Source organism: Sesamum indicum, linkage group LG1, assembly GCF_000512975.1.
Source record: "Sesamum indicum cultivar Zhongzhi No. 13 linkage group LG1, S_indicum_v1.0, whole genome shotgun sequence".
Lineage (NCBI taxonomy): Eukaryota > Viridiplantae > Streptophyta > Magnoliopsida > Lamiales > Pedaliaceae > Sesamum > Sesamum indicum.
In genome coordinates this window covers 14,986,881-15,000,884 of record NC_026145.1, presented here as the reverse complement: position 1 = coordinate 15,000,884, position 14,004 = coordinate 14,986,881, and the positions used below count along the sequence as shown (strand labels likewise).

General features: G+C 36.4%; 3 protein-coding genes across 3 annotated transcripts in view; 2 read left to right on the top strand and 1 right to left on the bottom strand.

Moving 5' to 3' along the window:
• LOC105168361 (UTP--glucose-1-phosphate uridylyltransferase) overlaps positions 1–7,594 on the top strand; it is a gene marked incomplete in the record, with an annotated part of 9,486 nt that extends 1,892 nt beyond the window's left edge. The window contains 16 exon segments of the mRNA XM_011088422.2: positions 768–858; positions 1,945–2,005; positions 2,130–2,207; positions 2,287–2,331; positions 2,444–2,517; positions 4,053–4,125; positions 4,211–4,268; positions 4,412–4,458; positions 4,530–4,592; positions 5,688–5,728; positions 5,810–5,882; positions 6,061–6,144; positions 6,227–6,325; positions 6,413–6,517; positions 7,099–7,170; positions 7,244–7,594. Of these exon segments, the coding sequence (XP_011086724.1) occupies positions 768–858; positions 1,945–2,005; positions 2,130–2,207; positions 2,287–2,331; positions 2,444–2,517; positions 4,053–4,125; positions 4,211–4,268; positions 4,412–4,458; positions 4,530–4,592; positions 5,688–5,728; positions 5,810–5,882; positions 6,061–6,144; positions 6,227–6,325; positions 6,413–6,517; positions 7,099–7,170; positions 7,244–7,285 (1,106 nt within the window).
• LOC105168351 (50S ribosomal protein L3, chloroplastic-like) lies at positions 9,111–10,930 on the top strand. Its single transcript, XM_011088412.2, has 2 exons — positions 9,111–9,802; positions 10,407–10,930. The coding sequence occupies exons 1-2, from the start codon at positions 9,259–9,261 to the stop codon at positions 10,694–10,696; spliced, it is 834 nt and encodes a 277-aa protein (XP_011086714.1). The 5' UTR covers positions 9,111–9,258; the 3' UTR covers positions 10,697–10,930.
• Positions 12,532–13,998, bottom strand: LOC105168342 (putative cyclic nucleotide-gated ion channel 8). Its single transcript, XM_020692948.1, has 2 exons — positions 13,900–13,998; positions 12,532–13,570 (listed from the first exon to the last, which is right to left on the bottom strand). Exon 2 carries the CDS (start codon positions 13,550–13,552, stop codon positions 12,851–12,853), a length of 702 nt encoding a protein of 233 aa, XP_020548607.1. The 5' UTR covers positions 13,553–13,570; positions 13,900–13,998; the 3' UTR covers positions 12,532–12,850.

Sequence of the window (14,004 nt, the reverse complement as noted above, 5' to 3'; positions counted from 1 at the left end):
TGAGGGTAATAGACTAATTCAATTTATAGCTTTTTCCCTCCCCTTGGCGCACAATTATATTTACTAGTAATATGGTCAGAAGGTATATTAGCTAGGTATTTTAGATGGAGTGAGTTGGGCTTTGATTAAATTTTGTTTCATTCATGTTAGGACCCTTTCTGTTGATTCAGTGATTTCATATTCTGATCGGGGAAAATTCATTTTCTGCACTATTGATGCATTAACAGTTGAAAAAGTTAATACGTGTTCCTATTGCATGTACGCCAAAATAACTTTGATAACTCTTAATATGAAACTTTTGTCAGTCCTTTCATTTTTCCTAATTTTTTCACTAATTAACTGTTTTCTTTTCTTTTTTTAACTAATTACTTATAGAATGCTACCTCACTTATTTATGTATCTATAGAATTATAAAAATTTATCTGTTTCTTGGAAGGAAAAGTTTAGTCTTTACCAAATTACCAATAACATGCTAATGCACTCATGTATTTATCTTTTGAATTATAAAGATTTATCCATTTCTTTAAGGGAAAAGTAAATCTTTTAGTGTCTTTTATTAGTAAAAGTTAGAACTTTTGGGTAGTAGGTGTTGTATATGAACTAATTTGGCAGTTATCTACATTTTATGACTTTGACACCCTGACTTTTATCAAATAAAATAAACAATAATTTAGTAGCTTCTTTCTATAATCCTATTTGCAGTTGCTTTGATCGAATTTGCTGGATCTTATTACCTGGTTATGTTATTATATCTTCCACCTCTACAGATATCTCAGAAGCTAAGCAGGTTTTGGACAAGCTTGTTGTGTTGAAGTTTAATGGTAGTCTGGGAACTAAGATTGGCTTTAATGGCCCCAAGTAAGTGCTCATTCAAGATATGGTGTCTTCTCTACCTAACTTCTTTTTCTTTTTGAATATTTGAATTTGATTGTTCAGGGGTTACTAGTAGATTGTGCGTGGAGGTTATGGTCTTTATCTATGCTGTGTTACCTACAGTTATATTTTATCTTCTCATAGGAGATCTTTGTATGCAATTTTCTCTGGATTAACCTGTTTACACTAACTAAAAGATCAATACATATACACTAGGACTTCAAAATGTGCAGAATGTACTTCATGAAATCATAGTTAATCCTTCCAATTCAAATTCTGTTACAAATAATGTAATCAGAATTCTCTCCATTTCTATTTATCTATTTGGTATATGATGTTATAAAAAACAAACAAATTATCTGAAGAATTATTTCATCTCTTCGAAAAACGTGCATTCTATAACAATAGGTTATCTAATTTTTGGCAGTTACTCCATGTGTAATTTAGTATATTTTCACTGCTGCAGTTCTCAGGAGGCTTAACTCTTGAGGACAATGGCTGCCCTGCAATCTGCATATTGTTCATCAATGCAAGAAAAAAGCACATATATTATGAAATTGAAGGGTCTGGATCCACACGGAGTAGATTCAGGGATTGCGGTTCCATTAACCGAAGTGATCTCAGCAAAATTGAAATTCCTTTATATTTACTGGATTTTTTTGTTCATCTGCTAAAGCAGCTTAAGTAATAACTCATGGACCTGGAGTCAAAGAAATGGCCAAGTTGAAAGTCAACTTAGGATGAAGAAGTATACTAATTCCTTGTCACTGTAGTAGGCTGTTCAAAAATGTCCCAGTATGCTTCTTTTAACGACTAGATGGAATTATCTTATTTGTTCTGGAATGATGAAGAGAAAAGGTAACTATATTGTTCGTATAATAAAATATTTGAATGAAAGATTTGTGGTTTGTTTGTTTTATGTCTAAACGTGGGAGCTTGGTTCTTGTGCTTATAAGTGGAGAGTGGTTATGTTTAACTGGTAATATTTAGGTCTTACTTTAAATAATGTGGTCCCTATCTGTGCTAAAAATATCTATGCTGGCTTCTTACATCGGTTTGTATATGATGCAGATGTACTATGGAAATCGGTGGTGGTTTGACATGCCTTGACTTAATAATCAATCAAATCGAGGTCATATTTCACTCCTTCTCGGTTTATATTTTGCGCAATCTAGCACTTCCATATTTTTCTGGTAGCTGTTCATGACATCTCCTGTAGTCTGATCCTGCTTATGCAATTATCTTACTACTTATAGACTGTCAATGCTAAATACGGATGCAATATTCCTCTGCTTTTGGTGAATGCAGCCAATGCACATGAGGGTGTGTTGAAGGTAACTAAATCCTTGTATATTGTACTGGAGCTGAGTTATTTTTACTCAAAGCTAATAGCTGCTACTTGTTTGACGGTAGGTGTTGGAGAAGCATTCCAACAAGAATGTTCATGCTGTTATACAGGTTCAATGGTTTGATGCTTTAGGTGCCTCTACAATTTATTTTCTGCATCTGTAGCTGGTCTCTACGCTTTATGTTTGACTTATAGTTGGGGTGTCTGACATGTTATTTGCAGAGCCAGCATCACCTAGAAAGTGTGAGTGAGTTTGAACCTGCCTCAGCTAAAGGGGAAGATAACCAGGATGAAATGTATGGTATTCCTATCTTCTTAAAATTGAAAAGGGAAAAGGATTATGGTCCCTTCATGACAGTTGCATTTCTAATAATATTTTGAATCTCTTCTGGACAATTTTGGTGTTTTCTATAGTAAAGAAAAATAATTTTCACCATTTCTCTTCATGCATTACTGTACTATTACTTCTACAGGGCAGTTGTGAAAGTTTGCCCAATTTCTATGATTGCACAATCAAGTAGCTCTTGTTCTGGCTAGGCTAGGCAATTTAGTAGTAGTTTAAGTATGAAAACTGCTTCCATCAGTAGATGCACAGAGAAATGATGTCTTATGTCTGAACTTGCACCTTAATAAAAATTGTGAATCCTTGACTGTAAAGTCATCATGAATAATTGGCTTGCGCCAAGGAACAACCTTGGGCCAGGACATCTGAGTTTTTAAGGCAAATGTTTACTCTTTTGTTACCAATTTAGTGTGTTCTCATTTGTTTTACATGATCTTTTTCTTGTTCCATGCCTTTGATTGTTCATTTAGCAGTTGGATTTTCCTACTTCACTGCCTATTAAAAATTCCTTCTCGTTATATTTCCAAATCCCTGGTGGTTTTTCATGACTAGGCAATCAGCTTACAACCACTAACATTGTGTAAGTCTACTGCTCCAAAAATTGTTCAACTTAAAATGACAGAATGTGGACTATGTGCCAGACTGTGCCTTGTGTTGAAGATGTGCCCTTTTTATTCTTGTGCAAAGTGGTTGTTATTCTGGAAGGGCATGGAAGGTTTAAGTAAGACGTGATATTTGTTATGTACTGGTGGTAGTTGTAAAACTGACTTAAGAACCTTGAACAATTTGGATTTTTTTTGGCTAGTTTAGCTTTGGAACTTGAGAATCATCTAGATCTACCGATAGTGGCCCAGGTATTCAGATTTCTGAACTTGAAACTGTTTACGAAATATTTTCTAACAAAAATTAGACCTGTAAAATGGGATTTAAAAAAAATGTGCCCATGGACTTCATATTGCGATGAATATTGTCTGTCATTTTCAGTTGGAGGACAAGTGATGGGGCTAATCCATTTTCGCAATCTTTTACAAGTTCCATTTATAAATTATAGCTTGAAAATGATAGCTCGAAAACCATACTAGGAATCTCCCTTACCTTGCCTGATGCGGCAGCAGCATAAAGCTTGATAACTTGGATAAAAATAATGTCCCTCCACCTGTAGAAAATGTCTCAATTCTTTCCTACCTAGACACTCATGTGAGGCACATTTGTAATAACCAATAAATATCGCCCCCTTCTGGCCGAACAGGTCTAGGCACATGACACACACCTAAAGGAGGAGGAATACGAAGAAGATGCTGTCAGTTGTTTGTTCAGAATCTCTTGATTGCTCCTGATGCATTCTTATCAATTCGATCTTGTCATGCAGCTGAGAAATTTACTATGTGAACTGCAGTTATTCTGATCCTTCGTATGTTTTCTACCTAGTGAGAGTATGTATGTTTGAAATATCTGTAAAACATGTTGAGTTTTCCTTTACATGTGAAGGGATAGTTTCAACCTTGCTGAGGTCTTCCTCCCGCTGATGAACAGTGGAAAATTGGATATATTGTTATCCCAGGTTAGAAATTTTCATCAGTCGTATCATTTATGCTGTATCTGGTACAATCTTGTATTATACTCTGATAAGCTTTCCTTTCCTACAGGGCAAAGAGTATATCCTAATGTTGAGTTCAGATAATCTTGCTCATGTCATTGATCCAAGTATCCTCATTATGAATCATAATCATTCTCATTCATTAAATTTTACTTCAGCCCTAATTTTCTAGACATTTGTATCTCGCACTGCTACATATACTAACGATCCAAAACTTCTGGCAATTGAGCTCCTTAATGCAGGGATCTAGAAATTTTAAATCATTTGATTCAGACAAATATTGAGTTCTGTGTGGAGGTATGCTCAACTAATCCTATCGCTTGCTTTCGGCTTGTGTTAGTAACTGTTCTAGGTCTTCATGGGTGCAGGTGATGCCTAAACAATCTGAATTAGATGAGGCAAAACATTCATTGAATGAAGACCATATTCCGGTTAGTTATGCATTATATTTACAATGCTCTTTTTGTATTTTCACAAATTAGGCAAAGTTCATAAATCACTATTATTTAGGTTGCAACCCAGTTTCTCTTTCAAATTGCTCGAGTATCCCCGGTATCAAGATCAAGCTCCCATTTCCTTTTTGGGACATCCTAAACTAAGACCTCATTTGTTAAAACAAGAAATTGTATTTTGAAAAGTACCCCCTAAGTTAAAGCCATGATTTTACATCACTGATTCTGAACCAGTACTCTTAAGGGCAACAGTGTAAAGTTACAAAAGACTTCACTTTTAATTCTTATTTAAAACTTCATGATCAACCAAAAACGGGTGCCTCAATTTGGCTGAGGCTAAGGTTAAACACAAAATGTTGAAGTCCAAGTAATCTAAGACTTTTGACTACTTTAAAAATAAACAACTCGCGAAGCAACACAAATTCAACCCAGCATAACAAGTTCAATTTTGAGGCTCTAGATAATGGCACTAAAGAATCAGTACTCAATTCTTAAACAATAGGACAAGCTGCAATAAGAGAATTGTATTAATCAATTTCTGGAATATAGCTATCAGAAACCAACACTGAAGACTTGTTACTCCAGGAAAGTTTATGGGCACTCCAGCCAGACTGGCCCCCATTAGTTTGTTTCCTGGAATAGCCATCAATGGTTGAGAGGTAAAGTAGTTTTATCTGGATCTGAAATTACTTATTTGATTATTTTGATTGAAAACTGGATCTTTTAAGCTTAGATCTACGCTCTTTAACACTGTTAGAGTGGACGTATTGCTCAATGTTTGATCGTTGTATCAAATTTTACTTCCTTGTTTTTTCATTGTTTGGTTATACTTTAAACGTGGGGAAAACATCTTTTGGAATCTTGGGATTGGACCATTTCAAAATGTATGTCCATGTAGGAATGTAAAATCTTGAGGTACTGAATTTTACTCCAAACTGTAGTCATGTGTTATCTATTTTCCCCCTTTACCCTGGTTTGTCATGCGGTGCTTTCTGTTGGTATTTTTTTTGGCTTTTAGTATTGTCAGAATTTTGACGGTGTCTTTGAATGGTTTGTCTTGCTGGCACCTTGAAGGTTCTAATGCTGAAGAAAAATTGGAAATTTATTGATACGGTGTAAGTTATTACGGTCGAGAATTTCTTTTCTTTTCTTGAAAATGGAAGAAGATATTTCTCTCATCAGCCAATCTTTGGCAGGTGGATGAGCATCAACTCAATAGAGAACCTTGTGGAAAGACGTGTTGCAAAAGAGAATTTGACAATTTCAAAGGTAGTACATTGAACTAATTCTAAGTCGCACATCCAGAGAAACATATACATACTTATATCTCAAGTACTCTGTAGAATGAAGCACTTATTGCATCTTATTTCTTAAGCAACTTTATTCTTTCTACGGTACTGGCCTATTTTAATTCTTGTTTCTTTCATGTTTTATATGTTTCTTCCAGCTGTTTGATCAATATTTTGCTTTAAGTGTTCCTAAGTCGAGATATCTTCCAGTTGAAGCAACGTCAGAGCTATTTCTGCTACAGGTTAATAATAGTCACAGCTGACTGTTATTTAATCTTTAACATGTTTTAGCGTGTATTAGTGACTACTTTTCTGCTTATACAGTCAGATCTGTACACCTTTACAGAAGGCAACCTGACCCGAAATCCAGCCAGAGAAAATCCTGCTGACCCGTCCATTGAATTAGGACCACAATTTGAAAACGTACTGCTTTTCAAACTTCGGGCTTTTGGTGATTGCTCTTTTCTTTTTTTGTACTTAGAGTTGTGTTTTTTTCTTCTTGTTGCTTAGGTCAATGATTTCCATAGGCGCTTCAAGTCCATTCCTAGTGTTCTTGGGCTTGACAGTTTGAAGGTGACCGGTGATGTTTGGTTTGGAAGTGGTATTACTCTTAAGGTAATAAAGTTACTCCTTGTAGCAGAGTTTCATGCATATTTCCGATCATACATTTTACATAGAACTCTATGGAGTTTTGGGGCCATCTAGAGTTTGAAAAATTGGTGTATCACTTACCATGACTGAAGAGCATAGCCACTGTAGCTCTTTTGCCAGGAAGCCAGGGGGTAGTGGTGGGATATTGATCATATATTTCATATCCATAAAAAGATCATCGAAGTTACCTGGTCATGGTGTCTATGCATAAAAGCAGTTCAAGGAATGTTCTTTCAAGTACAAAATGGATAATTACTACTAGTAGCATGTTTTTAATTGTAAAATGAAGCCAGAGGATAAATAACTGGACAACTAGTTTCCATTCCGCCACTACCTTTCTTGTGTTATCTGTGAGCTCTGACTTCAAAGTAATTCCAGAATTCTGTTAAAGGTGCATTCTGCGAATGAAATTTCTCCAGCATCAATACATTTTAGAAAGGCTCCTTCAAATCCTTATGTAAAAATAGGAGCCGTTTCCACTGTTCTAGTTAAAATCTTTCAAGTTTGTCCTTGACGTCTTCTCATTTCATGTTGGTTTTCCTTAGGGAAAAGTCAGTATCCATGCTAAACCAGGTGTGAGAATAGCAATTCCTGATGGCACAGTGCTGGAAAATAAGGTAGGAGATCCAAGCTTCGGACCCTTCACAGTTTTGTTTAATGCTTCTGATTACTTAAATTTGTCTTCAACAGATCATCACTAGCCAAGCAGACCTTGGAGGAGGATCCTTATAGCTTCATCAGCATGATTTTCGAACAAAAACCACAAGAAATTTGTTGTATTGAGTTTTTCTTCGATCATACGTAGCTTACGAGCATTGCTTTTAAGCTATCCCCGTTATCAGGGAAAGGAAACTATATCCATGACTAGAATCATGAATTCGTCCATTGTCGATGTATTCTTCCTTAATGAGCATATCCTTGTTAAGATTTATGATTGTCTTGAGATAGGAAGAACTTTTATCTTATTTCAGTAAACTAGTTGCTGTAGCTTGATTACAACCATTAAATAATAGGCCAGATCACTGGTGTTTTTTCTCTGCACTGAGTTCTACTTCAAGGACTACGTATTTTATTTGATTTTCCATTTGGGATTAAAAAAGAATAGATACATTTGAAAAAATTGCATAAAACCCCCTGCGTTATAAAAATCAGTTAAAAATCCCCCGTTAAAAATATAGGTAAAAAAAGAATAGATACATTTGAAATCTTGCACATGTTCCTTTGATCGATTGTTGTACTTAACGGCATTAAATTTTTTGAAATTTTCGTTATACCCTTATGGGCTATAAATTAGTGTTATTATAATGATCGTTGGATTTTTTATATTTGCATGAGAACCATAGGATCAAATTAATTTTTAATAGCTATTGATTTTTAATAAATAAAATTGAATGGTCTAATTTTGTGTATTTTAAAAATATATTTGACATATATATATACATGTATATGTATGTACAATTGTGTATATATATATATGTATAGCAATAGATGCCGATGGAGGGTTGCCGCTCTACCTCCACGGTTCCACCGCCCGTCCCCAGTCTGGCGACGGGCGTCGTCGCCCACAATGTCATCGCCCAAATTTGGGCAGTGACAATGCCCGTCGCCGACCAGATTTGGGTGGGTGATAACGCTTGTTGCGGCCCAGATCGATTGTGGAGATGGGGAAGTCCAAATTAGTTGCGGAGAAGTGAAAATAGGCAGAGGCGATGGTGGTGAGGGAGTTCACAAGGTGGAAGCAGAGGCGCGCGGCCGGGACAGTGCTTGTGGAAGACGATGATATTGTTGCTGTGCATCTTTTTTCTTTCTTTCTTTTTAATTTTATAAATTTTAATATATGAATTAAATTAATTATGCGTTTTTATATTTAAATATAAATATGTTAAAATATTAAAATTTATTTATTGTAATTTATAATATAATTTATTAAATTAACTAATATTATTTAGGAAAAAATATCATGTAAATTTATTCACTATAATTTATATAAATAATATAATTTCAAAATATATTCAACACAAAAACAAATTAACTAATAATATTTTAGAAAAAAAATCATGTATTTCAATTTTAAAAACATATAAATATTAAAATAATTCTAAATATTTGATATTTTGACATGTAAAAAATGTACAATAATATAATTTAATGTAATAATATTTTTTACATATAAAATATTTCATGAACAATAATTGTTTAGTATTTATAATATTTTTTAAAAAAATGTGAAATAGGTTAAAAAATAATCAAAAGAATAAAGAGGGAATAATGGTATAAGATAGGGGTAATTTTATCAATTCAAAATAGTTAAAAATAGAATTTTTTTTGTAGGATTTATAATTATAATGAATCTTTTTGAACTGCTTATCTAACAAAGACAAGTTTTTAACAATTTTTGGATAAGACAGGGGCTATTATGCAATTTTCCCGATACATTTTTGCCACGATTTGGTTGTCATCCGTAAGAATTTTACAAAATTTAGGGGTTGTAAATTTGTTTGAATGAAACTTTTTTGTTAATTATGACATATTTCATATCCGATCCGGTCCGGTCCGGAGCACTGGACTGAAAGACACTGGATCCCGTCTAAGCATCGCGGAGCATTGCGCTGAATAGCAGAGCATCCTGCCACTCTATCTTCCCGGGTTGCGGAGTGTGGATAAGAAAACCAGACCTATACTCGGCGCTCTCCCGCTATCTCACAATGTCAATTTCTTCCCTCTCCGTCACCGTCAGCAATCCCACCACCAAGCCTTTGTCCTCCTCCGCCGCCGCCATCCCCTCCTCTTCCTTCCTCCTACGCCTCCCTATTAGACGCCTCTCGTCCCTCTCCCTCAATGCTTCCTCCACCCGACCCCCTCTCATCTCCGCCTCTATGGAGGCCGGAATAGGCGTCATGGGAACCAAATTAGGAATGATGTCATACTTCGATTCCTCTGGCGCCGTAATTCCAGTCACCGTTGTCGGCTTCCGTGAGGGCAACATTGTCACTCAGGTGAAGACTGAGGCCACTGACGGGTATGATGCGGTTCAAGTCGGGTACCGCAGGGTCCGTGACCGGAAATTGACTAAACCGGAGTTAGGGCATTTGGAGAAGTCTGGAATTATCCCACTGCGGCACCTGCAGGAGTTCAGGCTGCAGTCTGTTGAAGGTTTTGAGCCTAATCAGCGGCTGGCGGTGGATGAGCTCTTTAAGGAAGGAGACTTGGTAGATGTTTCCGGGACTACCATCGGAAAAGGGTTTCAAGGTACTCTTTTTGTTTTTTGGTTGTGGGTGGGGTTGGGGGTTCTTTGGGTTTAAGTTTGCTGTTGCAAGCGTGTGCGTTGCAGTAGCGCCATCATGTGCATCATTGCTTTGGGTTTCTGGAACGTAAAATGGTGCATTGATGAGATGCTTATGTTCATGAGTTTCTCTGCCGAGTTAAGGCGATAATATCCACTACTATAATTGTTCTTGTTGTTGAATGTGAAGAGATATAATTGAATAATAGATGCTGAAGTTGATAATGTAACATTCCTGGAGGTCTGCGTCTTGAAAAGTCTGATCTTATTTTAATCTTAATTCTTATTGGCATTAATCTCGTGAAGTGAGTTGTGTGCTTTATTGCATTTTTTACTGCCTGGCTCAATGCATGATTTTAGATGGGAAATAGTTCTCTCTGGGCCTTTGTTGATACCTACCTCAGTCCTTTCTGTTCAGCTGAGGGAACAGTTATTATGCATTGAGTGGAATATCTTTGCTTTTCCTTTTTTTTGTCTCAAAGAAGGTAGTATGAGTTGTTTCCTGATCTTCAACCAGCATAAATCTGCTAGTTATAATTGATATTAAAGCTGATTAGCTTGTGTTATCAGGTGGAATAAAGAGACATAACTTCAAAAGAGGTCTTATGTCTCATGGGTCCAAGAGCCATAGACAACTCGGATCCATTGGTGCTGGGACTACTCCTGGACGTGTGTACAAAGGGAAAAAAATGCCTGGGCGAATGGGAGGCACCAAGACAAAGATACGAAAGCTGAAGATTGTCAAGATTGACAATGATCTCAATGTTGTAATAATCAAAGGGGCTGTTCCTGGTAAACCGGGAAATCTTCTTAGGATTACTCCCGCCAAAATCGTTGGAAAAAATATACCAAAAAATTAGTTTGATTGTTTACTTCTTTCTTAGATTATCTCCATGCCGTGTAATTTATGTTCTAATTGAGGAGCATTTCGAAAATCTTGTTCTTCTGATAGAGCTTATTTTGCTATGGTCGGCCTTGATGGGATACAACAACTTTGAGGTTACCATGGTGAATGTAATTGTTGACGAAATGAAAAGTTTCACCATTGTTTCTCTCATGTGAATGAATTTTAAGCATAGATCATATTCACTTCACAGAATAGCAGATTTGTTCTTTTCAGAAATTCTGGACGTAAGTAAGCTACCTGGTAATGTTCTGCTGACAGCCAGTGAGATATCATTAAAGAATATTTGGCTTGCACATCGTTTCATGTTGTTGAATAGCATTGCTATCTCATTGGTTATACTCTTTCACTGGGAATTGACCTTGTTCTCCCAATTCATTGACTGCATAGGAAAAGCAATACTTTTTTGTTGCATCAAATTTGAGTAACAATGTAACATGTATGTGAATTGAGGCAAAAAATTTGGAGTGAACAGATGTGGGTATAGTTGCATGCTAGCTACCGGTTGATTAGTCCTCTATCGTATCAACTGTTATTTGTTATAAGAAATAATTGCTGTTGTCCTAGCCATGCAATGCAGTCTCTTCTAATTCAGCTTGTAATATTCATCAATCCCTTATACTTCATCTTTTTCAGCAACAAATACTGCGTATGGTTCAGTGTTTTGTAGCCTTCCTCGTCGTGTCAGTGCTGCATTATTAGGTAGATATGATACTGTAGGCTTTGTTGCTGCCAAGACTTCTGAAGATGGAATATTTTTGCCAGACGACTATCATCTTTTAGCTGAATACCTTTTTGAATTCTTGATCAGTATATCACCCAAGAACCCTTATATTTTTATAACGGGAAACAATTAGAATGTGAAACATGGCTATCCCCGTTTCATGGTGATAAAGAAGCACATTTGTAAATGGTACGAGGGTTGGGCCAAATAGAAGTATCAAAATTAGTTAAAATAATTCTTTTCTTTAATACAAGGAAAAGAATCTGTGAGACACTAAACAAAATAGAAAAAAGGTAACATCTAAATATACAAATTTACATCTGAGTAATTCTAAAACTCAGAACCTATTCTCTCTGCTAATCTAATCTAATGTTGCAGTGATACGGGGGGATGAAGTGGACTAGCTAACAACTGGAATTAGCAGTTACGGGGGGCTGAAGTGGACTAGCTAACAACTGGAATTAGCAGTTACGAGTTGAGTTTGGTTCAAAATACTAACTCAGCTAGGTACCACTCACTAGCCATCCCCTTTATGGCATTAGAGCTTAGAAAACTTAGACTTCAACTAGAATTTCCAGATGCAGAAGGCACCATTGGGGTCATCTTCTCGTTCCTACAAAATGAAGAACCCTATCCCTTCATGTTGTCACCAGAAAGATTCAGATAGTAGTAGGAACATGTCTTTCTCATTGAGCCATCCAGAAAACTTACATATAGTAGTGAAGTGAAGCTAGAAGAAAACAGTAGAGAGTAACTTGTTCACTAATTCTTGGGACTGGAAATCCAACTTGAAAGATAGCATCGAGGAACAGAGAGGTGTAGCTCAGGGGCAGTCTGACTGCATATTCCTGACATAAAGAAATCACCACTTCAAAACCAATTAAATTTCATTTTCAAAATCACAGCACCCCCGAACTCTATGTAAACTTGGTCTATGTAGAGTGTGTCTGATTTTTTCTGTATTTTGTTTTTTCTTTTAATTTTCCTGTTTTTTTGTCGAAATCTGTTAATATTAACTGTATGGTTGTGCCCTATTCAGAAATCAAAATTACTTGAATCTATCACACTAGACAGGAAAAAATTATTGAGAATTACTGGAACGAATGTGGCAAATTGGCAATTGAGTAGAAGCTTAGCGCTGTCGATCTGAATGGTATACATATTATGCAACAACCAACAGTAGTCTTTTAGGCTTTCGCGATCTGAATCATTCTTGCTGTTTCATTCATCGGACGAAGTTTGCATGAATAGAACAAGTAGTTTTTTGCTTTATTGGATAAGACATACTCGATAATTTTCTGAAAAGGGCACGGCAAATTCAAGTAGGTAGGGCTTAGGTAGAAGATGTGCTTGATATAACATGATCATCCAAGATAAGCAGTTGATTTAGTCAGCATCAAACTTAGGTTCACTTGGCTTCGCCAATTTCAACATCCTACCCGAACCTAATCCCTTACGGATCTTCTGAACTCCACGCATAGCATTAGCTGCAAACTTTGAAGCTAACATTGTTGCACCGAACTTGGTTGTAGTCCCAGTAAGTAGTCCAGTATGCATGTCGTCTTCATCGTCATCTCCTTCTGTACTGTAGTCTTCTGATATTTCATCTCCATACTCAATCAGACTAAGCTCGTGACGCTTCCTTCGGTATCGGCGCCATGCAGCTTGAATAAAGGTGGCTGCCCAAGTCCTCCATTGCTGTGAGTAGAAACGGAAGGTTTGCTGAACTTGTCGACTGTGGATGCGCCTAAACTGACTAGTGATGAATTTCAGTTCTTCGGCTATTAAAGCAAATGCCTCAACTTCTGTCAGAGCTTTCACAGTACGAGTAGAAGGTGGAAAGTTAGAACCAGATTTAGGATCCAATGCCCATGTGAGGAGTTCCTCTCCACAGAAGTCACCTTCTTTCAGGACACCACGGTTAAAGAAACCTGATCTCCCACCATCTGTTGTCACACTCTCCAGTCGACCGCGGATAATAAAGAGCATCTCATCAACAGGGTCCCCTTCACGAAGTACGTAAGTTTTTTCCGTGTATAAACTAGGTTTGAGTCTTTCACAAATGGCATCAAGCAATCTATCATCCATGTTTGCAAAAAGAGGAACCTGAATAGTGTATCGTGTTAAGATCAACGTAGAAAAATCTTCTACAATATGGAAAACAATTATCATTGAAAAATTTACCATGTAATTACTTTCGAATGTTCTTAAATTCCTAATAGAATATATAAAGGTGCAATTTCTCACAAGATCTTGATTGCCATTATCAGATCAATTATCATAGAGAAGATTAAAGTTCTCAACAAAGATGTGAACCTATTTTTCTGCTCCAGCAAATTTAAGAACCAGCAATTTGCATTACAAGTAAATATTCTTATCAGACATCCCATTAACCAAGCTTTGCTGTACAATTTTTTATGACAAAGTATGCTTACCCTTTTAACCAAATTTAAGCAGAGATGCCGCTTAATGTCTCTTCTAAGGTCTTTAGGTAGGTTTTGGACCAAGCTCTCCTCATCAACTCCTCTAGTTTCTAACCA

What these genes read in the sequence shown, in the direction of transcription:
- LOC105168351 (XM_011088412.2), top strand. Translation starts at nt 9,259, where the DNA reads ATGTCAATTTCTTCCCTCTCCGTCACCGTCAGCAATCCCACCACCAAG. An exon ending in CATCGGAAAAGGGTTTCAAG is followed by an intron (nt 9,803 to 10,406) that starts GTACTCTTTTTG and finishes TTGTGTTATCAG; the next exon opens with GTGGAATAAAGAGACATAAC.
- LOC105168342 (XM_020692948.1), bottom strand. Translation starts at nt 13,552, where the DNA reads ATGGATGATAGATTGCTTGATGCCATTTGTGAAAGACTCAAACCTAGT.